Raw genomic sequence first — 23993 nt, forward strand, 5'->3', positions numbered from 1 at the left:
TATGAATCCGAAACAGCACATGGCCATCGAATCTCACCAGCCACTGCTTACCTGGTGTTAAGCGCCGGCTGATGGGAACAAGAAGGCTGCTGATATGGACGGACGGGCACAACGGCGGATGATCGTGTGGCCATATGTCGGGTCGGTAGTGTACCTAAGGTGGTGGTCGGGCGGGTCGTCCGTTTTGTGTCTGGACGTTACGGTGCCCCTCCAGACGGTGGGGATTGTGAAAAAGGAGGTGATGGTGAAGCTCCACGCGGGTTTCTCCATCCTCCATCGTCGTCTCTTTGGTTTCCAGAAGAAAAGGAGAACGGCTGGTGACTTTTACGCAAAGGTGCTATCCAAGGCGGGACCGGCTCTCCCGCTGCAACCCGGCGTTTTGAAGCCAACCCTGACGGCTTCAAGCGAGTCCAAATCGGGATCCCAACAAGCCTGGCCGCCCTCCAAAAGGGAAAAGCAGCCCAGACCACCTCTTTCTTGGGCCCCCTGAACAAATCCACCGAAACGGGCCAGACAGATCCTGAGATCCACGGCCGGGTGCTGGGGCTGCCCTGTCGAGGTGAGCCTCTCTGGTCAACGCTCCAAGATGTAATTAACACCTCCTCTCCCTCGTCCTCGTCCTCGCCATCATCAGCACCAGCTTCATCCGTCTCTTCCTCCTCCAGTGTGTTTCCTGCCAGAAGAGAGAGACTGGAAATAGTCAAATAACGGCGACGTAACTCGACCTGTGCATCTCATTCGCTGCAGCCCACCTGCCCGCCTTTCCCTCCGCAGTCCAGAAAGCGGGGCAATTCTGTCGCGCACCCTGTCGCAAGAGAGATCTCCCTTTTCCCCTCCTCCCTCTCGCTCTCTTTATTTTGGCGCTCATTGCTTGTTTGTTTGCTGTCGAAGCTTCTTCACCGACCGGCCACCATCCAGGCCGAAATTCAGCAAAGGTACGTGTGTTTCTTGTGTTGAATGCTGTTCTTGCTGTGATGGGCGCTTGGGCGCTGCCATTCTGCTCCCATCTTGTTCCCATCCCAGCCAAGTGTTTCCCCCTCACCACCGCCCCCTCTTCACAAACCGAAGGATATGGACTGCAGGTGGTCTGGTGCCCCTCGAAAGAAGCAGATCATACGAAGCACGCACCGCTAGCAACTATCGCCAAAACCCCCCCGGGAGTCGCTTCTCAACCTAGGCCCCACGCACTCGAGGAGAACCAGGCGAGGTGTCTGATCGCCCGCCTTTCGGATAATCGTCATCCGGATAACCCCTGGGCAACAAAACACACTCGAACTGAGCTTCTAGAAGTCACCGTTCTTTGGATGGGGAAGAGGTGCCGCCCAGAGCAGGGCTTCTGACACCTGATCACCAACGCTCGACGTCCACTCCCGTGTCTTTGCTGGTGTGTGCGCCTGCGGTGCATCGTGGATGCCTGTGTGTTGCGTCCGCACGTTCGGTTGCCCCACGACGCCGAGGGGGAAGCTCTGCTGCTGGCGAGGGGTCGCGGTTTCCCCCCCCCCCGTTGCTCTGTCTACCTACTTCTGGCAGCCAGGCCTGTACCTGAGCACCCGAGCGCAACACAGCGATCACCCGTATCGGATCTCCTGCCGCCGCACACTTTTGGCTTTCTTACTTTCTCTGGGAGTTTTGGTTGGTCTTTTGTCACACAGCTGCTAACATGGCAATTGTCGCCTCATGATTAGACAAGACCTTTAATCGATCCCCCTACCACCACCATCACCTGCTTACTGGCACCTACGCCACGAACAAAGAACTTCCGACCTAACTTCACAAATTCTCTGTTTTGGCTACCCGTCCTTGCTCGGGTAAAAAGTGACTCGTCACCTCAACTGCTGAAGAAATATCTGAGACAAGGTGTGTTCAGCTCTGTCTTCCGCGCTCCTATATGCAACAAGCTGACATGGCAGTAAATAGCAGCTTTGTTCTGCTCCGGCGATTGATATACAACTACATCTCCATTCGAGCCCCCTTCACCCTTGCCGAGAGAGCTGGTCTGTCATACCACTGGGTTGCTCGCAAGGCCAGCGCCCCTTCCCACCACCCCTATCTCTGGGGAATCGTACTCGAATCACTAGCTTCGCAAATCCACTCTCCCTAATCCAACATGAGTAACGCACAAGCTCGGGGCGGTGCCCGGAAGATTTCCTTCAATGTCAGCGAGCAGTACGACATCCAGGATGTTGTTGGCGAAGGTGCCTATGGTGTGGTTTGGTAAGTTTGCAATGGGAATCGCTTGGACGCAGGTTCCGGATCTAACGCTCATGATAGCTCTGCCATCCACAAGCCCTCAGGCCAAAAGGTTGCCATCAAGAAGATCACGCCCTTTGATCACTCCATGTTCTGCCTGCGGACGTTGCGTGAAATGAAGCTCCTCCGGTACTTCAACCATGAGAACATCATCTCCATTCTCGATATTCAGAAGCCTAGAAGCTACGAATCATTTAATGAGGTCTACCTCATCCAGGTACAGGCTGCTCCACAGGAAAACTCCACACTGGTGTTTTCAAAGACTAACTCTATGAAACTGTAGGAGCTGATGGAGACCGATATGCACCGCGTCATCCGCACACAGGAGCTCTCGGACGATCATTGCCAGTACTTCATCTACCAGACGCTGCGTGCCCTCAAGGCCATGCACTCTGCCAACGTTCTCCACCGCGATTTGAAGCCTTCCAACTTGCTTCTCAATGCCAACTGCGATCTCAAAGTGTGCGATTTCGGTCTGGCTCGTTCGGCGGCGTCACAGGAGGACAACTCGGGTTTCATGACAGAATACGTTGCCACCCGTTGGTACCGTGCGCCCGAGATCATGTTGACCTTCAAAGAGTACACCAAGGCTATTGACGTCTGGTCGGTGGGCTGCATTCTCGCCGAGATGCTCAGCGGCAAGCCCCTGTTCCCAGGCAAGGACTGTACGTACTTTTGTGTTCCCGGCTCCTTTCACCCCCTTGCCCCTGAATCATGACTAACCCCTCGTTCCCAGACCACCACCAGCTTACCCTCATCCTCGACGTCCTCGGCACGCCAACAATGGAGGATTATTATGGCATCAAGTCCAGACGCGCGCGCGAGTACATCCGGTCGCTTCCCTTCAAGAAGAAGGTGCCCTTCCGCACGCTCTTCCCCAACACGTCCGACATGGCTCTCGACCTCCTCGAGAAGCTGTTGGCCTTCAACCCCGTCAAGCGCATCACCGTCGAGGAGGCGCTCAAGCACCCATACCTCGAGCCGTACCACGACCCCGAGGACGAGCCGACCGCGCCGCCAATCCCCGAGGAGTTCTTTGACTTTGACAAGCACAAGGACAACCTGAGCAAGGAGCAATTGAAGCAGCTGATTTACCAGGAGATTATGAGGTAAAAAAAAACTGTTTGTTGGAAGTGGCTTGCTTGTCTGAGCAAAGTGGGTTGGTTTGTATACCGTGGATTTTTGACTGAGCAAGATCAAGGGTGGGAGGGATAGGGATAAGCATAGGGCAGGATAACATCATGTGTGACAATTGTAGAAAAAGGAGGGAAATATCTGGGATGTGAAATTTGGGGGGCAGGGTGGGGGGTTCCTATTTAAGTCTTTTTTTTTTTTCCCTATCCTCATATTGGGCGTATTTGAGTAGTTGATGAGGGAAATACCTTTTGTGAGATGCTCGACTTGTGGGAAGTTGCTGATAATTTGCGATTGAACCTTGTTGCAATGCCGTCAGTTGCGCATGGGAATTGTGGAAATGAATGATACCTCCAGGTGGTATAGATATAAGCCCCATGGCACACACCGATGAAGGAACACGCCCACCCTGTCACTTTGTTCTGAAGTTTCTTGTCTTATCTCATTGCTTCCCTATCGTACTGTCCTGTTCTGCCCTTTAACAAAACTGTCGTGTCATGATTGAGTAGGAGGGTGGGTATCTCTGTCGTCCAATTCTTCCCATACTCCTTATTCTCTTGTTCTTATCATTTTCTTCAATGAATGTCCAAAATCAAATCCTCGAAACTGAAAACCCATCAAAACAGCCACTATGCCTTTTCTCATAACCATGCTCGCCTGCTCGCCTGCCTGCTTGCTTTGTTTTGTAATGTATCATGTCGTCCACTTTGGCCAGGCAACGCCCCTTTTACTCCTATTCTCCCATCCAGACCAAATGCTTGTTCCCTAGTACAAACTCCCTTGCCAGAAACGGAAAAGAAACACAACTCAAAAAAAAAAAAAAAAAAAAAACCCCGTGATCACTGAACAGTCAAAACCCCCGACATCCTCAACCTCGGGTCGGGAGCCACCTAAGCCCCAATCACCCACAACTCCACCCCCAAAACCCCAAACTTCTCCCCTTCATCACTCAGCGGCTCGTTGCCAAAAGTCTGGCACGTCGAGCTCACCCCCTTTTCCAGTCCACTGTCCAGCCAGAGACCAAACCTCCCGTCGCCGGCGCCCACCGAGAGGAACTGTTGCCCGCAGAGCATGTAGTATTCGTTCACGCCGCTGTAAGGGAACGCCTTGAACCGGATGGAGTGCGCGTTCACCTGGCCAGACGCGACGTTTTGCTCGGCCCTGATGGTGGTGCTCCTGCCCACGTCGGGGGTGTCTTCGCTGTCGATGAGTGACGGTGGTGGGGGCAGGGGTGTTTGAACCGAGGCCCTCCAGAGGAAGCACTCGCCTGTGCCAAAGTAATTGGGTGCGATGTGGGGGACGTCAGAGAGGTAGGCTCCAAAGATCTATTACAGGCAGTTGTTAGTATAAGATGTTTTGGGGGAAAACGAGAGGGAAGAATAAAAACATACACCACCCTCAGTATCCCTCACAGCCAAAACAAACCCAACCCTCTTCCCCCGGTACCTATCACACTTGTCGTACAACGTCGCCAGACTCGCCCCGTCTTGATCAAGACTGTACACCAGATTCCACTCGTCTACAATCGACAAGCGGGTAGGCACCAGATTCCGCACCTCCTCCGCAATCGCCGGGGTGAGCAACCTCGATTCTGTCCTCGTGCGAGCGCTAAAGCCGAGAAGCTGCAGAGGTTCCAATTGCGGCAGGCCCATGGGCGACGGCACCCTGCGGTGGAAATGCGGAGGGGTGTATATCCCGTCCATACTCTTGCCCAGATTCATACCGTCGTCCTCGCCGTCTGACTGGTAAGTGTGCGCGTGTCGGAGAGTTGGGGGACTGTTTTCCGTCGACAGGGAAGGAGAGGGTTCGGAAGTGAATCGCCGGAAGAGACCGCCCCAGAGCAAGTTGGAGAAATACGATGAGCCGGCGGTTTCGGTGTGAGAAGTGGTGGGGGTGATGGCGCCGGGTGAAGAGGCCGGAGAGGAGTCCGGGTCGGGGGACTGGCGGGTGTTGAGGTTGTGGGTTTTCTGGGAGGAGGAGGAAGTGTAGAAGCTCATGGCTGAACTATTTTTCTGGGCTAGGCGCTGTAATGGTGTGGCTGGCTTGGTGGTGAGGGGTATCGACTTGCAGGAGCCGAACCGTTGACAGGGAAGAAGCAGCCAAACAGGACCCGTTGCAGCTATAGGTTCAGTGGGGATCAGCGAATCGTGCAGGTTGGCAGTAGATCCGAGATAGCCGTCGATAAGAAGGCTGCAATGAGGAGCAGTCAATGGTGATGTTTCGGGCAGAGGTGGCGGTGGCCATGAATAGGCTAGAATTCTCGAGTGGTGATGATGTTGTACAGTTGGGGGTTGTGAATGCTGATGACGAGGAGCAAAGAGCTTTGATACTGGAATGCATGATCGTCAGTGGGTGGAGGGGCCTTGCTTCAAGATATGGACTGTGCTAGCGTATGCGGATAGCCAGCACAGCGAACACGTAACCGAAACACAGCGGTACCTTGGCATTAGCCTCTGAGGCGGTACTTTAGGTAACCGTTAGGTAACTTTGCCTTCGGCGGAAGTACTGGTACCCAATCATGCAACAATCGAGTCGGCCAGCGGGGTTCATCGCCCGACATCTTGGCATCGTGAACCTCTTGGGCCCTCACCAAGCCTCTCAGCGCAATGTTCTCGAACCGTCACCTGAGGCTTGGCCCGTCAGGGACCGTGTCTCGCAGCAGTTTTTTCTCTCTCACGTGAATTCAGATAGATTTTCAATATATGAATTATGGTTGGTTGTAGTCCTACTCTAGAGTCCTATAGCCAGTGATGGCATTCCATACTCCTTCAGGACTGGGCTGTTCCGCCGACACTTCTGGTTCGTACCCAAAGCTGTGAATCAGATGATCCCGGGTGGTCGGTCCAATGGTAGCAATATACGTGCTTCGGTTTGGCTCCTTCGGTTTCGCCTTGCCACTGCTCTCGTCCAGGAGGTCCAATGCGCTGAGCATGCTGTCACACCCACTAGGGGAGAAGACAACAACCCATCTCCGTGGCCGGTCAGCCGTAGTCTGGAGACGCTGTGACAAGTCGTCCCTGAACGACTTCATCTCTCCCGTGCCATAGATCACCACCTCGTCCAATTGCCACCCGGCCCCATTCAAAACCTTGGGGATAGTATCCCGCCTTTTGTCCCCGACAAGAAACAGCAAAGCAGGCACGGACTCCCGATCCTTATACCACGCCCGGTAGTGGTCAAGAATATACGGCGCTAAAGTCTCGCCATTGCCCGTATGCTCTCCGAAAACCTGCAAAGCTGGAACCTGAGGAACAGCCTTCAGAGCTCGGGTTGTGGCTGGGCCGACACTGTAGACGGGAATGTCCTGGAGAAACGGCCAGTTATCTTCACCTACAAGTTGCTCACCTTTAGCCACTCAGTCATTCACAAGCCTGTCGAGCTTCGAAGATGGACGAGTCTCACCTCTCCCTTCCTCGACAAGCTTAGTGAAAGCCTCGACAGCCCGCTGGGAAGTGAAAATCATGCCACCGTATTGTTTGCCCTCAGTCCTTCCTATTTGCTTGTTCTTGAGGATTCCGCGCACTTTGGCCATGCCCTGGTCGTCGAATTGGTGCTCAAGCACAGGGACGAACTCGGGATCATATTTGGAGCCATTGCTGTCAGGGGTCGAGAACTTTTCCTCGTAATGGTCGCCAGCAGAAGACTTTGTCTTGAGCAGGTAGACGGGTATTTTTGGTGACATTGTTGCTGAGAGCCAGGATGGTGAAGGGTGGTATGGCCTTTGCTTCTTCCCCGAACAACTGGTTGAGGAGAAAAGGGGAACTTTTTAAACTGGGATGGGATGAAATGCACAAGACATTGTGGCGGCATCCCGAGAGATGGTGGGGAGTGTGTCACTGCCCCACCAAAGCTTTATCGATAACATTTTTCCCGGGGACCCTGGCCCCTGTTCATCGCAACGCTCACAGGGGGTTCCGATCCCTGGGAATACATGATTGGAAATTTCCATGGTTGACGGCTGACAAATGAACAGTTTCTTGGTTGTCAGACACACCAACGATTGTGGACTGTTTTAGTTATTGTACACATACACACACGTCTCTCAGCCTCAGACATATAATGGCAAACGATACCCAAGACCGAGACGAGCAGGCCACTACAGCCGCGGCCGCTAACACAAGCCAGCCTCTCCCCAAGGGTGTAGTCTTGGGCAAGGATGGCAAACCGTAAGCATATCTTCTCACCAACCTTGCATTTCCACCTTATTAACACCTCACAGTTGCCGTTCTTGCACTGCCGGTGCCGACTTCGCAGCTTGGACTAGCCAGGCCAAAACAATGACGGCCCTCTCCACTGGCAAACCTGTTCCCGCTGTCAAGAAACGGACAGACTGCCCTCCAGACGTTGTAGCTCTCGGCCGGTCATCATGGACCCTCCTCCACTCCATCGCGGCCACCTACCCCGAGAAGCCAACCCCTTCCGAGCAGTCCGATGTCATTTCTTTTATGAAGTTGTTCTCAAAGCTGTACCCTTGCTGGGTGTGCGCTGAAGATTTCCAAGAGTACATTGAGCGGAAGCAAATCAAAGCTGGAAGCAGGGATGAGTTTGGAAACTGGCTGTGTGAGGCGCATAACGGTGTGAACAAGAAGCTGGGGAAGAAGACCTTTGACTGCAGTAGGTGGTTGGAGAGGTGGAGAGATGGGTGGAAGGACGGGAGTTGTGATTGAGGGGATGGATGATCGCGATGTGGGGGATGTCAACAAGGATCTGCGGATTGCGATTATAGGCGTTCAGACGGATTGGAGGATGCGTTAAATCGGCGTTATGTTTTTGGTGGTGATATTCCTTGATGTTTTTTGCCATACGGTTGGTCAGGGGCGGCTCATTTCTTCTCACTTGGCTAAATACCCAGCGCATATAGAAGTCATTCTCGACCTATATTATTCAAGCTCTCTCTTATACACCATAGCACCACTCCCTCCATCGTCGAATTTCAGTCTCCTCCAACATGTATCGGCCGATCTGCGCCCCTGAAGAAGCCATTACGGGAACCGGGGCTCTCACATGCCGGAATCGGTCCGGCCCACTTTCCACAATTCCATGACATCACCCCTCGATAATGAGAGTCAATGAGCAATGGCTTAACCCTAGACCAACGGCCGCCATGATCTTGTCCCCACGGCCATGCTGTCATTTCTGCGCATTCTTTACCATTTCACAACATCTCAGCGTGACAAAGGTGGTCTGATATTGTTGCTAGCGATCAGCTAAGCTGCTCACTATCTCATTGCGAACTGGTCAAGACCAGGCACTGATCTATTACTTGAGCCAGGGAGAGTCCCACGAGCTGCCGCTTTTTCCTTTTCAATTGACTGAGCTCAGTGCTTTAAGCCCTTAATTCTTCTGGACAGCCAAACATCCCGAAAATGGCCATCGACATTAGAACACAAGGTTTGAAGAAGCCCGTCCCGGTGGCCCAATACTTGTTTGCCAGATTGTATGAAATCGGCATCAGATCAGTCCATGGGTTACCAGGTGACTTTAACTTGGTGGCACTGGATTACATCCCCAAGGCCAAACTGAAGTGGGTTGGCAGTGTCAATGAGCTCAACGCTGGTATGTGTTCCCCGATCCCCCAGAGAAACAGAGAAAAGAAGAATAGCTCACCACATCCTAGCATACGCTGCCGATGGCTACGCCCGAGCGTTGGGCATCTCAGCTCTTGTCACTACCTTCGGTGTAGGCGAACTGTCCGCCATGAACGGCGTTGCCGGTGCCTACTCTGAGCACGTGCCTGTCGTACACATCGTCGGCTGCCCGTCAACCATCTCTCAGCGGAATGGCATGCTGTTGCATCACACTCTTGGAAATGGCGACTTCAACGTCTTTGCCAACATGGGCTCTCAAATTGCCTGCAACACTGCCCGCTTGAACAACCCAGCCGAGATCGCCGAGCAGATTGATTTTGCCCTGCGTGAATGCTGGATTCACAGCCGCCCGGTATATATCATGCTGCCCACTGATATGGTCGAGAAGCAAATCGAGGGCGCGCGTCTCGACACTCCTATTGACCTCTCGGACCCCCCGAATGAGCCCGAGAGGGAGGACTACGTTGTGGATGTTGTTCTGAGATACCTGCACGCAGCGAAGAACCCTATCATTCTCGTCGATGCATGTGCTATCCGGCATCGATGCTTGGAAGAGGTGCGGAATCTGGTTGACAAGGCAAAGCTCCCTGTCTTTGTCACGCCGATGGGCAAGGGCGCCGTCAACGAGTCTTCGCCTACATACGGTGGTGTATATGCGGGTACGGGGTCTCAGCCTGCTGTGCAGGAACTGGTGGAATCGGCGGATCTGGTCTTGTCGATTGGTGCTTTGAAGAGTGATTTCAACACGACGGGTTTCTCGTACCGCACATCTCAACTCAATACCATCGACTTCCACAGCGATCACTGCAAGGTTAGGTACTCGGAGTATCCTGGTGTTGCGATGAAAGGAGTTCTTCGAAAGCTGATTGAGCGTGTCGACACCACAAAGCTTTCTAGTGAGAAGCTTGCCCCGAAGGTGGTCAACGAGGTCTCTGAAAATCGGGACAGCACCGAGACCATTACGCAAGCCTGGTTTTGGCCTCGCGTGGGGGAATACTTCAAGGAGAAGGACCTGGTAGTCACTGAGACAGGCACATCCAACTTTGGTATTTGGGAGAGCAAGTTTCCTCCTGATGTGGTTGGGATCACGCAGATCCTCTGGGGAAGCATTGGTTGGTCTGTGGGTGCTGCTCAGGGAGTTGCACAGGCTATTAAGGACATGGGAGAAGACCGTCGCACAATTCTGTTTGTTGGAGATGGGTCGTTCCAGCTCACTGTCCAGGAGGTGTCAACCATGATCAAGCATAAGCTGAGAGTCACAATGTAAGTTTATCCACGACTTGGAGGGCTTGTTGGTTGGAGTCCTGCTAACAAATTCGCAAGCTTCCTAATCTACAACGAAGGGTTCACCATTGAGCGGTGTATCCACGGCATGGAAGCTGAGTACAACGATATCAGGCGGTGGAACTACACTGAAATTCCGACAGTGTTTGGCGCAACTGACAAGGAAGTTCGGAAGCACATCATCAAGACCAAGAACGAGCTTGAAAAGTTGTTGGCGGACAAGGACTTCAACGATGCAAAGGGCCTGCAGCTTGTCGAGCTGTGGATGCCCAAGCACGATGCGCCGCGAGCATTGAAGCTTACAGCTGAGCAGTCAGCAAAGAACAATGCCCGGATGGAGTGATGGATAGTTGTGCCTGTGTGCAGCCAAACTTGGATAAAATAAGTAAATATCCAATTGTAGCTCATCCTCGGACCTTCCATATTGCCCCGTATCATGCCTTGAGCTTTTGTTTGGACCTCCAGAAAAGGGGATAAATAGGGGTAAACACGTGACCAAACCTAAATCTCAGACCTCGCTTTTAGTGTCACTGGCAACGTCCGACTTTCTTTCCATTAATTGAGAGCGACAACCATCAAAAATTCACATCACCCAACTTTTAACCTCAGCTTTCCAATTCCCATTTCCAACCTTGACGCACCTTTTTTTTTCTGCATCATCCTAGCGACTCTATTTGGTCAGAGTTTACTCATCCGCCGAGCCCTTCTAACCCTCACCAAGCAGCAGTCGACGAAAAGAAAAACCTGCTTCTCATTCGGCATCAACCCGGAAAGCAGACAAAACAGAGGCTTCACCTACGAAAAAATGACGGGAAGCGGCAAGAGAAAAGACGCGCCAACTGGCGGTGGCGGGGCGCAGCAAGCTAAGAAGAAAAAGGTATGCGGAAACGAATTGTTTATGGCTTTGAGGGTTTTCGCTCGCTCGCGTACTCGTACCCACTATGCGTGAAAGTCCAGGCCTTTGAGCACGTGTTTGTTTGTTTGTTTGTTTGTTCAGTTCCAAACACTGCAGTACACATTGCATACATGTATTCTTTTATGGTGTACTATTCGCTCACTTGTCATTTGCAACCAAGAATGAGTGTGTAAGTAGCGAAAAGCTAACCTATCCGGTATAAAACAGGCGGGAGGCAATGCAGGAAAGTGGAAGACGCCGCATCATATGGCCAAGGCGGCCAACAATCAAGAATCGAACCTCCAGGCAGGAGAACCGGGCATTTGGGTGACATGTGCCCGGCACCAGGAATCCAAGGCAGCGAGGGAGATCGGGGTGTTGTTTGCCGAGGTTGGTGTTACACATTCCCGGGTTGTTGCTGGTGTGGTGGCTGGAAAGAGCGAATACTTACCGCGGACTACGCACAGTATGCAGACAAGATGTATGGCATCAAAGGGGTCCATGACGCCGAGAAGAAGGAAGGCGAGGAGGACGAGGATGAAGACGACATTGAAGCCGCCATCAAGAAGGAAGTGGAAGCGTTGAATGCCAACAGAAAAGGCACCGATGGTGGACACAATATGACGCCCCTCAAGATGAACGTCGACTGCTTGATGTTTGTCAAGACGAAGCCACCGATCGACCCGGTGGCATTTGTGAGACGCATCGTGGAGGATGCAAAGTCTGCTAAGGAGACAGGCCAGATGAAGTGTCGCTATGTGAACCGGCTGACCCCGGTAAGCGTCACGGGGAAGGCCACGGAACAGGGCCTGGAAGGGGTGGCCAGGGAGGCACTCGCTCCTTTCTTCGACCTGAGTGGAAAGAAGACAGATGTTGACCAATCCACGGAGGCCGCGGCGAAGCCAGCAGCGGAAACCGAGGCCAGAAGCGAGAAGGCGTCAAATGAGAATGCCCAACCAGCCAAGAAGGAAATCACTGTGAGTTGTTTTGTTATGCATGCTATCTTCGGGTCCTGATGCTGATTGATACGTTCTCTACGGATAGTTCGCCATCCGACCCAGCGTGCGGAACAATAGCTCGCTAAAGAGAGATATTGTGATCAATACCATTGCTGGGCTTATCAATAACGAGCGCCACAAAGTGAACCTGACGTCTCCGGACAAGGTTATCTTGGTGGACGTGTACCAGAAAGTATGCGGCGTTAGCGTCGTTGACGGCGACTGGGAAGAGTTCAAGCGGTACAACTTGACAGAGCTGTATGGGCAGGGCCAGGGAAGCAAGGAAAAGAAGGAGAAAGAGTAGGGGATGGCAAAGATGGAATTGTGCATCTTTCACCATCTAATGTCCCGTCGATGGTTGGAGGAGGTCCGAGATGTCAGAGAGCGGCGCTAAGCCCTATTCAAGATAATTTTGACGAGCCGGGCAGCAGTCCCGTGCAGAATGCACCCCTACCTGGCACCCCGGGCACCCTAACAGCATTGAAGCCAGACCGCTATACGGCCCGTGACCCCCCGCGGCTCATCCAAGCGTCCCAAAACAGCGGAACAGCTTGAATAGCCGCCTTCCAGGTCCAACATTGCTTTGTCCGGTTGTTGACGTTACATAAGGTCAGAAAAAGAAACGACGGTATATACTTGAAAGTCTCGGTAGGTGGGAGGCTCGAGGATTTCCACTAGACCCTCCACTACGTAGAGGGTAAAAAACCCTACAACGATAAAAATCATAAAATAAACGCAGACGCGTAAAATGCTAACTCCGTTATTTTACTACTTAAATTAATAAATTTATATTACTATAATTTTGTAAAGTTTCATTATATTTATAATAAATTAAACTAAGCTGTTATAAGGAACTTTTATCTAAAATTTCCAGAAGGGATATTAGTTAAAGGCACTTCTAAATAATCTTAGTTTAGTTCAGCTAAACAATGTATAATAAATAACTGATTTCGATTATAATAGCTTAAATATTAACGATTATATTTTCAATTATATTAAGAAACTATTTATTTGTATTAGCTAGTTTCCTTGTATATATAAGCCTAAAAACTGTGGATCGTTAACTTCTAGACGGTTCTTAGTCTTTTTCTTAACCGTAAGCTCCGCTTAACTGCCCGGTCCAGTCCTGATTGGTTTTTTGCGTCTCCACTTTCTCCCAGAACTGTGACAGCTTTGCAGGCACTGTTGGAATTTCCTCTCTTTTCTTTTTTAGCTTACAATTCAATCAATTGGTATGGTATAACTGTTACCTTATCTCAAAACTTAGCTATTAAGCCGTGAAAATTATATCAATATCTACTATTAATAGAATATAAAAACTTAATAATATCTTTAAACTTATTAAGTTTTATGTAGTGTAGGTATTTTATATAAGATGTAAGCTTATCAATAAACTAGGTGGGGTTTTGTCCTATAATGTTTTATTATCCTATAGGTTTTTTACTCTCTACGAAGTGAGATTTCTAGTTAAATCATTAAGCTTTACACCACCAAAACCCTCATGTACTGGATGAAGTATTGATGCTTCCTTTTCTTCTCCAGATTGGATCTTGACACGAGGAAGTAATATTCAAGACAGCCCGTCCAATATATGTAGGTAGAGATACTCAGCTCTTAGTGGGCTTTGATATCTGATCTGATCCAACCTGGAAGAGAGGTGCCCCGCAAGTTCGAAGAGCTGCCAAATGCTCCCGAGTTTTTCGCTTAGCACTGGCCAATCACCAAATCCCCGGCTCGCTTGTTTGTGCGCCTTTGCTTTTTCCCCCAACCGCGGTTTTTGGAAATGGCATTTTGCTCATTTTTTTGGACATGTTCTCTCGCGGGTGACTTTTGTTTTCCTTCAACCTCGACCTATGGAACTTGCGGTTATCGGCCTGGGGGCAGCTTTCTAACCTTTACCACCACCACCCCCCCGTGACGGGATTGCGGCAATCAGCATCCGTGCAGAGCGAAACCATTGCCAGATTCAGACAGCCGCAGGGCCACAGTTCGCTTGTTGTTGCCTGACGGGGGACTTCTGACCGCTCGCCAGCATCGGCCGGCCATTGCATCCCACGAGTGGCATTCCTAATTATTTCCCCAGCGTCTCTTTTTTATTCTCAGTGTGTGAGTGTTCACCGAGCACTTTTCTGGCCTCTCTGGCCCAGCACCTTCCTGTTTCGACTATGGGGTCATCTCGATAAATGTGAGCTTCGGCATCACATCTGCACGGCAGTGGTTGAACATCAGTACATCAACCCGCGGGGGCGGTCTGGAGAGGTACGGGTGCGTGGTTGCGAGCTGTTGCACAACTTTGCTGCAGCCGCTGCATGCTGTGCTACCCCAGGGAACCTGGCAAGACGATTTCGACATATTCAATGTCTCTGATGGTTAGGGATCTGATCTGACGTCTGAGACTGGGATGCTGTATCAAGCAGTGTTTACACTATGTACCGCTGTACTCCGTGTACTAAATTACAAAGTCCTGCCATGCCCAGCCAAAACCGTGATATGGAACTTTTCATGGAACTTCAACCCTGACCTCGTCCTCTGAACGAACCCGAGCTGGCCGTTGTGGTTCTCCACGACTCGGGAACCATCTCGGGATCCATTCGGGAATACCCTGGGGCCCCGGTTAAGTTTGTTTTAGTGGATAGCAACGGGGTGACGGGGATATTGGGGGGTAGTGGGGTGGTGTGGACGAATTCTTAGCCCCTTCCCAGAAGCCACCCGTCAACCCAGCGTCTCACTTAGCGAAGTTGTTCAAAGTACCTATTCCCAGGTATCTTTTCCCTCCTGCCTTTCCATCTATGAATATGACGCGCTTACACTAGGTATCTCTGAAGCAGGAGGCACGTCTCGGCTGCATCACACCAGTGGTTACACTTCGGCTGTGGCTGACGTGCTGTCATCCCTTCACGGGGCGTAGTAGCGTGCAAAATTGCTGCCAGTATGTGACCAGGCTGTCAAGGTAAAGGCTGGCTCAGGCTGGGCCTGGTCCTGCTTTCTCGCTTCACAGCAAACCTTATTCGTCCGTCGTGCATTCTTCGCTCCGTCCATGTGGGCTGCTTGGCAGAGGAAGATCCATCCATCACCCAACCGCCTCCCGCCTGGTCATCGTGGTTTTTTCCCATGTGTACATCCCTATTTGTTTTAGAGCTAAAGAGCTGAGGGCATAATAATAATAATAATGACTGTAATAATAGCAATGGACGACAGCATTGGCTTCTCTCCTCGTTCTCGTCCTCGCCCTCGCCCTCGCGTCCGCTTCGCTTCCAACATCATGTCCAAGGTCGTGTGGCCGCCTTGTTGTTACTGCTGGTAACACTTCTGATATCCCTGTTTTCCTGAGCTTGTACCGGCTCTACCAAGGTGACTCCTGCTCAATGGACTTGTTCTTTGTAGCGGAGCGGCAAGACTGACAAGGCATGGAATCGGGAATCCACAAGGGCCGCACCTCGCTCGCTTGAAGATACTGTTTATTGCCCCTTGCCCCCTCTGTCAAGCCCCGTCAAATCTGAAGTACACACACACACACACATATATATGTCAGGTACCTGTCTCTTTGGAAAACACTCTTCTAGACGGGTGACGATGCCAGTTTGCTCTATCAGGGGCATCAGTCACAACCAGACAGACAGCGATACCAACATGTATCGACTACCATCAGAGCAGGGTGTCCGGGCCATGTTGGGCTCAGCTGTTCCTGAAGATGTTACCGTCGCCAGAATACAACCACTCCAAAGTCTCAGGCCACAGAGGATATACCAAGTCCACCTTTCCGACAACACATCTCTACGCCTTGTTCTTCCACCAATTTCCATGTGGCGGCCCCTACGATCAGAACAAGCCAGCGTGGCCACCGAGGTAACAGCAATAGACTGGCTTCACCAGGTTCTCACTCGACAATTCTCATTAGCCACACCATCTTCCTCCCGGTCAGCGAGGAGAGGAAGCGAAGAAACCAGCAAACAGCAGAACCAAGACTCGAAAACCCTGCTACGACTGCTACCATCCCTCGTCCAACACGGCCAGGACACCAGAACGGCCCTCCGCGAGCTATTCGCCTTTTATGAACCAAGTCAAGGCACAGCAATAGCCCTCTTGGAACCAAAGCTCACAGTGGATCCAAACTCTCCCGAACGACAGCAAGTAGACTTCGAAATCGGCACATTCTACCGACGATTCTTGATCCAACCCGGTTTGGTCTCGCCAACAGGTCGTTTTGGTCCATTGGCAGCTGTTATCCCTCTGCTACAATCATCACAACCCCAAAGAGCACAACCAGGAGCCGGGGGTTTATTTGGAACGGGAGGTGCGGCCAGTTGGTCGGTGGCCTTTCACTCCATGCTCGAAGGTGTTCTCAGAGACGGGGAGGACATGGCGGTTGTGCTGGGTTACTCGACAATACGACGGCACTTTCGGCGGTTAGGATACCTCTTGGACGACGTCACTGTGCCGAAGTTTGTGGTGGTGGATGCTGCCCAAGACTCTAACCTCTTGGTGGAAAGGATACCAGACAGTGGCGACAGAGGAATCAGAATAGCTGGTCTGCAGAGTTGGTCAAATTGCGTCTTTGGCGACCCTCTGTTTGCCACAGTGTTTAGCGATCCGGCAGACTTGCCGCCACCACCCCCTTCCGACTCTTTTCTCAGGGGTTTAAATTCGACTGCTTCAGCGACATCCCCTCCACCACCTGCAACGTCGGCGTCAACGATGACGGCAACATCAAACTACCTATCGACTCTCAACCCGCAATTAATAGAGGCCCTCCCGTCTGCCCCCATCCGGCTGTTATTCTACCGGATCTACCACATCCTTACCCGCATCGTCGCCGAGTTCTACCGCCCCCGACCAGACTCCACGACGCGAGAGCTAGAAGCGCGGAGGAAGCTCAATGTAGTGTTGGCGAAACTAGCAGAGATACCAGATGATTTCTTGTGTCCTCCTGAAACCCCCTACTCCAGCCTACCCGCGACACCCAACAGCAGCACCAGCACCAAGAGCCTGAGCAAACGTGAATACAGCGTTGCACGACCAACAGGGGAGATGAGTCCAGCAAAGAGAATGCGGGAGTTGGAGATGGCGATACCAAAGAAATAATGCTGTTTTTTTTTCTTTTAAAGAAATCTGGGAATAGTAGCACGGAGTGGGAGCAACAAGGAAATATCAAGGGATAGACAACGAACCTGACGGATTACACGAATGAGCGAGCATACATGCATGCAATGTATATGTACCATTATATATCTACATAATTATACAATAAGTAGATCATGCTTTTTCCTTACCCTTGCCTGTAATGGGTGCGGTAGGGGTGGTCTCTTCTTCCTCGTCGGAGTCGTCCTCGTCTCGGGGCAAGGTAACCCCCATCAACCCCAACAGATTCCCTGCTGGGCCTGCCATACCAGCTTGGGACTTGAAACTCTCGAGGAGGTTTTTGGCGAGGTTGTAGTCAATATCCACCTCCTCTTCCTCGTTTTCGCTGATCTCTTGCTCTTTGCTTGAGCTTCCAACATCTTTGATCCTTCTTTCTGTGGCTGTTGCTTTGGGGTCCAAGCTCAGTGCCCCCAGCCCCTTGAGCTCGCTCTCAAACTGCTGCATCATCTTTTGGATCTCTTCCGCCTCGTCACCCTCATCATCTTCGTCATTTTCTGAGTCTACTCCTTCAACAACAACCGCTTTTTGTTTCCCCTTGTCTTGTGTTGTTGCTGATACTGGCGGTGCACCCGATGATTTCCCATCATCACCAGGCAACCCCATCATCTCCCTCATCATCCTCTGGAACTGCTCCTCATCAAAACCGACTTCCTTATCTTCATCCTCCCAGTCCTCATCCTCGTCGCTCTCGTCATCATCATCATCATCCACATCCATCTCATCATCATCCTCATCCTCATCCCCCAACACAACCCCATCCACACCCGCATCCTCGTCGTTCAAAAACGCCTCAAATCTCTCCACTATCTTCTGGAGATCCGCCTGAGTGCCGGCGTCGCCAAAGCCCCCCTTACCCCCCTTTATTTTCTCGGCCTTGACGCCGCCGCTTCCAGAGCCAGCGAGCTCCTTCTCAAGCTGAGTGTAATCGATATCCATCCAGCTATCATCATCCTCCCTTTCGGTATCCTTCCACTCCTTTTCAATCTGCTCATCAGACGGCAGGATGTTCTCCTCCCCATCCTCGGCCAGATCCCCCAGTAGCAACGCCACCTCCCGAACGACTCTATTAGGGTGAGTCTCTGCCTTGTCACCGGCACACAGCAGCTCAAATCCCGTAGTGAGCTTCATACCCAGCTCTAACCTCGCAAGCTTCTTTTGTGCAGAGTCGGCGGTGGGGTTCGTGGCGGCTTCGACCTCGGCGGCGTGAAGTAATGACTTCCATGCTGGAGGTGGGGGGGAAAAGTGCTGGGATTTGAGCTGGGCGTAGAGGACTTTGGTAAAGCGGATGGAGATGGTGATGAGGTCTTTTGGGGGGAATAGTAAGGGGGTGGTTATTGAGGGGAATAATAGGGGTTTGAGGGAGACGGGGTCTCGGAGGTAGAAGGCTTCGGTAGCGGGGGCGATGGATTGGGAGCGAGAGTGGAGGATGTAGGCTAGTTTCCTTGGGATGGTGACGAGGGCATGGTGGGTGGTGGAGGAGATGGCTGAGGGGTATTTCTCGAGGCGGTAGAAGGATTCGGCTTCGATGAAGGGGGAGTGGAGGAGGGATGAGGGCCTGGATGTAATGGTTGAGATGGCGGATGTCAGGGTGAGGTTCTTGTTGGGCTGTGTGTTGTCTAGGGGGATGATAAGGAGTTTGCCTTGGTGAATCCACACTCGGTTGGTGTCGTTTTCTGGACTGAGCCACTTGGGCAAGACTTTGGCTGCTTCGATTAGGAGAAACTCGCCATCGCTGTCAGAGACACGGACCCAAAGGTTGGGAAAGGATTTGGTGAGCTCCCGGAGGAGGTAGACAATGAGCCACTCGTCTTCCACATTGTCTCCGTAGTGGGTTGTTCCATGGAGATAGGACAGCCCGGAACCTAAAGGGGCAATCAGCTGGGATGGTCTCATTTACTTGATGCCAAGTACACACACACCTTTCTGGATTTTTGTCTCGAGCTTGAAGGGTTCTCGCTGCCATATGTATTCCTTTGCCAGCTCCGTCAGCTTTTTATCAGCGGCCCTCTTAACGGCTTCCAAGCTGGGGAGATCATTGTCTGACTTTTCGCCAATGATGAATAGCATGTACTCGACACAGTCCTCGGACAGCCTCATACGAAAACCATCGAACCCTTCGTCTCCAGGACGCAGCTCTGGGGCGTTGGCCATATTGTTTATTTCCTGTCGTCCGAGTTCGTTTGCCGCTTCCGATGAGGACCTGTCAACCCAAACGCAGCTGCCAGCCGTTCGGTCTTGTTTCTTTCCAGCTTTCCTTCCTGTGTGAGGGGTGGCTGCCTAAGGTACCTTACAGCACCAAACGGCCGTTCAAGTTCAAATTTTACCTATCTCTTTTCGATCTTCCAGTTTACTTCAACACTTCAACGCCTTCTTGTCGACCACGATAGTTACCTTACTTTTCTCATGCCCAGCCTGGCAGTTGAACCTGAGATCCGATCCACTGTAAATGTGGGGTTTAGCGTGTGCACGGGCCGCCTGTTATCAGCTCTGGGCGGGAGTGGAGAAGAACAAGTCACTGGATCTGGGGGGAAGTTCGCGCAAACGACGCGTCTCGAGGGGCTTTTTGCACTGCGCCGCCCACCTACTCGCACCCACAAACAGCTCCGGGACCAGGCGCCGGCTGTCTGAGACCTTTTACCAGCACTTCCATTGTTCTCAAAATGCCGTCGAGGACAATCAATAACCTTGGCGCAGAGTCCTCGCGGAAGCGACACCACCGCGGCGAAGATGACGAGTCAGAGGAGCCTGTACGGCCTCGTTCGCATTTAAATGGTGAATCTGTAAGTGCTCCAGCTTCTTCTCTCACATCTGGCAGTGCTTCCTTCTTCATTTACAATGTGCTAATCCTGACCCAGCGAAAACGTGCCCGGCTTTCCGATGTGCGCGATGAAACGCGTGCAAACAACCCCGATGACGAAGCCGAGTATCAAGGAGCTGCCTCGCCCGACACCCCACCAAGAACGCAGTATGAGTTAATGCGCGATAATGGGTTCGAGCATTTGCGAACTGAGGCTGCCGATGACCAGAAGGCGACCCAGCGGCTACGGATGCGACCAAACCGTCTAGGAGAAAATGTGGTCGCAGAAAATGGCATTCTTGAGCAAGTCATATGCATCAACTTTATGTGTCACACGAGACTGAACTGCGAGCTTGGGCCCCTTCTCAACTTTGTTGTGGGCGAGAATGGCAGCGGAAAGAGCGCTGTTTTGACAGCAATCACCCTCTGCCTTGGTGGAAAGGCAAGCTCGACGAACCGCGGTGGTAGCCTGAAAAGTTTTGTCAAAGAAGGAGAGGATAAGGCTATTTTGACTGTCAAGATCAAGAACCAGGGGCCTGATGCTTATCAGCACGATATTTACGGCGATTCCATCACCGTGGAGCGTTGGTTCAACAAAACTGGCGGGAGCGGCTTCAACCTGAAAACAGCCACCGGCTCTATTCACTCAAAGAAGAAGGAAGAGGTTGACCAAATCGTGGAGTACTACGCCCTGCAGGTCGACAACCCACTGAACGTTCTATCTCAAGACAACGCCCGGCAATTCCTCAACGCCTCAAGCAAGGCGCAGAAGTACAAGTTCTTCATCGAGGGCGTCCAGTTACAGCAATTGGATAACGACTACAAGCTGACTGCTGAATATGTGAGCCAAATAGACACCAAGATACCTGATCAAGAGCAGAAAATCGAGCTTCTCAAAGTGCAACGGGCAAACGCAGAACGCTTATTGGAGACTCTGGAAGGCGAGCGGTCATTACGCGACAAAATCAACACAATGCGCTTAAAGTTGGCTTGGTCACGTGTCGATACCTGTGAAAAGAGACTGGCGCAGAAGGAGGCGAATCTCGCCGAGATCTCCACCAAGTTGATTTCGGCTGAAGAAAAGTTCGGCTTGAAAAGTCGAGCGTTGGAGCAGGCGGATCAAGAGGTGGAAACCACCAAGGCGAAGCTCGAGAGGGCGAAGGAAGAGGAGCCAGAGCTGCAGGCCAAAGTTGAAGAGGCGAAGGCTCATAAGGAGGCCATGGTAGCAGACCTTATGAAGGTCCAGGCCGAGGAGCGAGAGGCTCACCAAAACTGGAAAGCCATGACTGACCAGGTCAAGGATTTCGAGAGAAAGATCGCGCAGGAAGAGAGGAGTCTGCAGGAGGCACACGGTGGTCTCCAAACCCTGAAGATGAAGGAGCGCGACGAGGCTCGGGCCAGGGTCCAGGAGCTCGAACAAAAAATCGATGACAACAAACAGCTGATTCCTCGGATCAAAAGCCAGATGAGTGATTCGGCAAGGGCCCTAAACCCCATTAAGGAACGGGTTACCAAGAAGCAGGAGGAGATCCACAATCTCAAAAAGGAGATTGAGAAAACCCAGGCACAAATCGGTGTGCCGCTTGCTGCTTACCACAAGAATATGCCGAGGCTGTTAAAGGCCATTGACGGCGACAAGAGGTTCCAGCAGAAACCCATCGGCCCGCTGGGCACCGTCGTGCATCTTCATAAACCGGAATGGGGAGCGATTTTGGAGTCTTATTTTGGCAACAACCTCAACGGTTTTGTCGTCTTCAGCAAAGCCGACATGAATGTTCTTGCAGACTTGATGAGGCGATGCGACATCGACAGCAACCGCAATCCCATCTTCGTGGGCCAGCGAAATGCCCTCAATCTGGCGGGAAAAGAGCCAGATGCGGACTTCGACACCATCCTGAGAGTACTCAAGATTGACAACCAAGCTGTTCGGGATACACTTGTTATCAACCACGCGATCGAACAAGTGCTCTTGATTCATAAGCGCACAACGGCTCAGAGCGTGATGATGGATGGAACGGCACCGCCCCGCAATGTCAAGAGATGTATCACATTCCATGATTCCAAGAACGAAGGGCTAAGCATTGAAATGAAGCCGAGCGGCATATCAACAAGTCCGGTCAGGATTGGGACTCAGCCCAAGCGCCTGCAGACGGAATCTGCCTCTCAGATGGCCTTCTTGAAGGAGTCCCTGTCAAAATTGGAGTCGGAACTCCAAGCTCTCCGAGTTGAATACAAACGTGTCCAGGATGAAAACTCCCACCACAAGACAGCCCTTGCCAAAGCGGAGAAAGAGGGGGCCGTTCTCGCACAGCAGCTGCGAGAGACCGAACTAGAGCTTGCGGAGATCGAAGTGGCTTTGGACGAGTGGGATGGGTCTGACGCCCGACTCCAAAGTTTGCGTGAGCAGCTGGCTCAAGCACTGGAGCAGAAAGCCCACCACGGTCAACAGGTGACTGGGCTTATTGTGGCCAAAGACCAGAAAAACGTACTTGCCGAGGAGGCTTACAAGGCACTCAAAGCTCAGAAGCTGCAGCTCAAGGACTGCGAAGTCAGTGTGAATAAGGCAGAGGAAAAGGCCAAGTCTGCGGAGACGCACCGGCATATTGTGCTTCGAGAAAAGCTCGACAGTGAAGACGCGTATAAGCAACTGAAGGCAGAACAAAAGGAAGCGGAAGAAAGTATTGGGAGGGAAAAGGATAGGATCGCGGAGAGAGAGGCGGAGGCCATTCAGGTGTGCCCAGAACGCGTGCATTTGCTAGACGGCGAGACGGAGAAGTCCGTCAATACACAGTACTTTGCTCTGCGGGCTCGATACGACAAAATGACCAGCAGACGCCAGTTGAACGAGCAGGAAGTTATTGAGCAAGCCGAAAAGGTTCGGAAGAAGTACGACGAAGCAGTCAATGGCCTCAACTCGATGGTGGAGTCAAGCGAACGTCTCAAGCATTCGTTGAGCCTACGTTTGGACAAGTGGCGCAAGTTTCAGCGGTACATCTCCGCCCAGTCGCGTGTGAACTTCATATATCTCCTCAGCGAACGCGGGTACCGAGGGAGGCTGCTGCTGGATCATAAGCGCAGGCTCCTGGACGTTCATGTGGAGCCCGACCACACCGAGAAACGTGCCAGTGGACGGAGTACCAAGACGTTATCCGGCGGAGAGAAATCCTTTTCTTCGATTTGTATGCTGTTGGCCATCTGGGAAGCCATGGGTTCGCCGCTGCGGTGCTTGGATGAGTTTGATGTGTTCATGGACAATGTGAACCGCGCTGTTAGCCAAAATATGCTGGTAAGCTCAGCCTGTTGTTCTAGGGATATATATCTGTTGCTAACGTTATCTAGGTTGCCGCTGCTCGAAGGTCGGTCAACCGGCAATACATCTTCATCACACCCAACGCTATCGACCCAAAGATCATCGCTGAAAAAGATGTAAAACTTATTCGACTCGTTGATCCACGCCAACAGCGACTCACCAGCATGCAAACAATATCATGAGGTCTTTATACCTGGTTGGTTTCATTGTGCATATTTCTCGGCTTCATCATGTGTCAAAAGTGGGAGGAGTTATGGGTTAGGGAATGCTAGTATCGGAATTTGGGTGGGCTTTCTGTGGTGGATCAGGGGGCAGTTTGGCAATTCTCCATGTGCAAGGTGCTATGTCGAAAGACTCCTACAGGTTTGCTTGGTGCATATGGCGGAAAGGGATGATAATGATTGGAATTCTTGTGCAAATGGCATTGTCTTAGGGTCATCTCCACGTGCAGGTTTTATGGGTTCATTGGTTTTGAACACACAGCTAGTTAGTGGTTGTACATCCAGTTATAATACAAACTCGTCTAATGACCAAGTCTCTTTCTCTTTGACGACACCTTTTCTACTCATACATGTCCATCCCACCATCCCAACATCAT

The 23993-nt window shown here is 51.7% G+C and overlaps 10 protein-coding genes across 10 annotated transcripts; 7 read left to right on the forward strand and 3 right to left on the reverse strand.

The window, feature by feature from the left end:
- Positions 1-94: 94 nt before the first annotated feature.
- Positions 95-1698, forward strand: QC763_505675 (uncharacterized protein; the record flags this gene model as incomplete). The annotated part of the gene is given in 4 exon segments (XM_062913157.1): positions 95-317; positions 335-699; positions 748-935; positions 1686-1698. The coding sequence occupies 4 exon segments, from the start codon at positions 95-97 to the stop codon at positions 1696-1698; spliced, it is 789 nt and encodes a 262-aa protein (XP_062764421.1).
- Positions 1699-2107: 409 nt separating this feature from the next.
- On the forward strand, positions 2108-3769 carry tmk1 (mitogen activated protein kinase; the record flags this gene model as incomplete). Its single annotated transcript, XM_062913158.1, has 4 exons — positions 2108-2214; positions 2272-2467; positions 2534-2915; positions 2987-3769. The coding sequence occupies 4 exons, from the start codon at positions 2108-2110 to the stop codon at positions 3361-3363; spliced, it is 1062 nt and encodes a 353-aa protein (XP_062764422.1). The 3' UTR covers positions 3364-3769.
- Positions 3770-4274: 505 nt separating this feature from the next.
- On the reverse strand, positions 4275-5381 carry OXR1 (oxidation resistance protein 1; the record flags this gene model as incomplete). Its single annotated transcript, XM_062913159.1, has 2 exons — positions 4275-4709; positions 4776-5381. 2 exons carry the CDS (start codon positions 5379-5381, stop codon positions 4275-4277), a joined length of 1041 nt encoding a protein of 346 aa, XP_062764423.1.
- Positions 5382-6054: 673 nt separating this feature from the next.
- HEM4 (uroporphyrinogen-III synthase) lies at positions 6055-7167 on the reverse strand. Its single transcript, XM_062913160.1, has 2 exons — positions 6787-7167; positions 6055-6714 (listed from the first exon to the last, which is right to left on the reverse strand). Exons 1-2 carry the CDS (start codon positions 7064-7066, stop codon positions 6110-6112), a joined length of 885 nt encoding a protein of 294 aa, XP_062764424.1. The 5' UTR covers positions 7067-7167; the 3' UTR covers positions 6055-6109.
- ERV1 (Flavin-linked sulfhydryl oxidase of the mitochondrial IMS) lies at positions 6222-8051 on the forward strand (the record flags this gene model as incomplete). The annotated part of the gene is made up of 2 exons (XM_062913161.1): positions 6222-7550; positions 7604-8051. Exons 1-2 carry the CDS (start codon positions 7444-7446, stop codon positions 8049-8051), a joined length of 555 nt encoding a protein of 184 aa, XP_062764425.1. The 5' UTR covers positions 6222-7443.
- A 699-nt stretch (positions 8052-8750) lies between these two features.
- QC763_505720 (uncharacterized protein) lies at positions 8751-10599 on the forward strand (the record flags this gene model as incomplete). The annotated part of the gene is made up of 3 exons (XM_062913162.1): positions 8751-8940; positions 9002-10235; positions 10296-10599. The coding sequence occupies 3 exons, from the start codon at positions 8751-8753 to the stop codon at positions 10597-10599; spliced, it is 1728 nt and encodes a 575-aa protein (XP_062764426.1).
- Positions 10600-11061: 462 nt separating this feature from the next.
- Positions 11062-12909, forward strand: QC763_505730 (uncharacterized protein; the record flags this gene model as incomplete). Its single annotated transcript, XM_062913163.1, has 4 exons — positions 11062-11133; positions 11380-11541; positions 11619-12128; positions 12196-12909. The coding sequence occupies 4 exons, from the start codon at positions 11062-11064 to the stop codon at positions 12451-12453; spliced, it is 1002 nt and encodes a 333-aa protein (XP_062764427.1). The 3' UTR covers positions 12454-12909.
- Positions 12910-15674: 2765 nt separating this feature from the next.
- Positions 15675-17231, forward strand: QC763_505740 (uncharacterized protein; the record flags this gene model as incomplete). The annotated part of the gene is made up of 1 exon (XM_062913164.1): positions 15675-17231. One exon carries the CDS (start codon positions 15675-15677, stop codon positions 17229-17231), a length of 1557 nt encoding a protein of 518 aa, XP_062764428.1.
- Positions 17232-17302: 71 nt separating this feature from the next.
- On the reverse strand, positions 17303-19800 carry QC763_505750 (uncharacterized protein). The gene is made up of 2 exons (XM_062913165.1): positions 19208-19800; positions 17303-19150 (listed from the first exon to the last, which is right to left on the reverse strand). The coding sequence occupies exons 1-2, from the start codon at positions 19437-19439 to the stop codon at positions 17403-17405; spliced, it is 1980 nt and encodes a 659-aa protein (XP_062764429.1). The 5' UTR covers positions 19440-19800; the 3' UTR covers positions 17303-17402.
- Positions 19213-23973, forward strand: smc6 (Structural maintenance of chromosomes protein 6). Its single transcript, XM_062913166.1, has 3 exons — positions 19213-20068; positions 20144-23371; positions 23425-23973. Exons 1-3 carry the CDS (start codon positions 19949-19951, stop codon positions 23575-23577), a joined length of 3501 nt encoding a protein of 1166 aa, XP_062764430.1. The 5' UTR covers positions 19213-19948; the 3' UTR covers positions 23578-23973.
- The last annotated feature ends 20 nt before the right edge of the window (positions 23974-23993 follow it).

This window comes from Podospora pseudopauciseta (genome assembly GCF_035222475.1).
Source record: "Podospora pseudopauciseta strain CBS 411.78 chromosome 5 map unlocalized CBS411.78m_5.2, whole genome shotgun sequence".
NCBI classification, from domain to species: Eukaryota; Fungi; Ascomycota; class Sordariomycetes; order Sordariales; family Podosporaceae; genus Podospora; species Podospora pseudopauciseta.

Coding starts and splice junctions, on each gene's coding strand:
- smc6 (XM_062913166.1), top strand. CDS start 19,949: ATGCCGTCGAGGACAATCAATAACCTTGGCGCAGAGTCCTCGCGGAAG. Junction 20,069..20,143: donor CGCATTTAAATGGTGAATCT/GTAAGTGCTCCA, acceptor ATCCTGACCCAG/CGAAAACGTGCCCGGCTTTC. Junction 23,372..23,424: donor CTGTTAGCCAAAATATGCTG/GTAAGCTCAGCC, acceptor AACGTTATCTAG/GTTGCCGCTGCTCGAAGGTC.
- HEM4 (XM_062913160.1), bottom strand. CDS start 7,066: ATGTCACCAAAAATACCCGTCTACCTGCTCAAGACAAAGTCTTCTGCT. Junction 6,715..6,786: donor GCTTGTCGAGGAAGGGAGAG/GTGAGACTCGTC, acceptor AGCAACTTGTAG/GTGAAGATAACTGGCCGTTT.
- QC763_505750 (XM_062913165.1), bottom strand. CDS start 19,439: ATGGCCAACGCCCCAGAGCTGCGTCCTGGAGACGAAGGGTTCGATGGT. Junction 19,151..19,207: donor CGAGACAAAAATCCAGAAAG/GTGTGTGTGTAC, acceptor TTGCCCCTTTAG/GTTCCGGGCTGTCCTATCTC.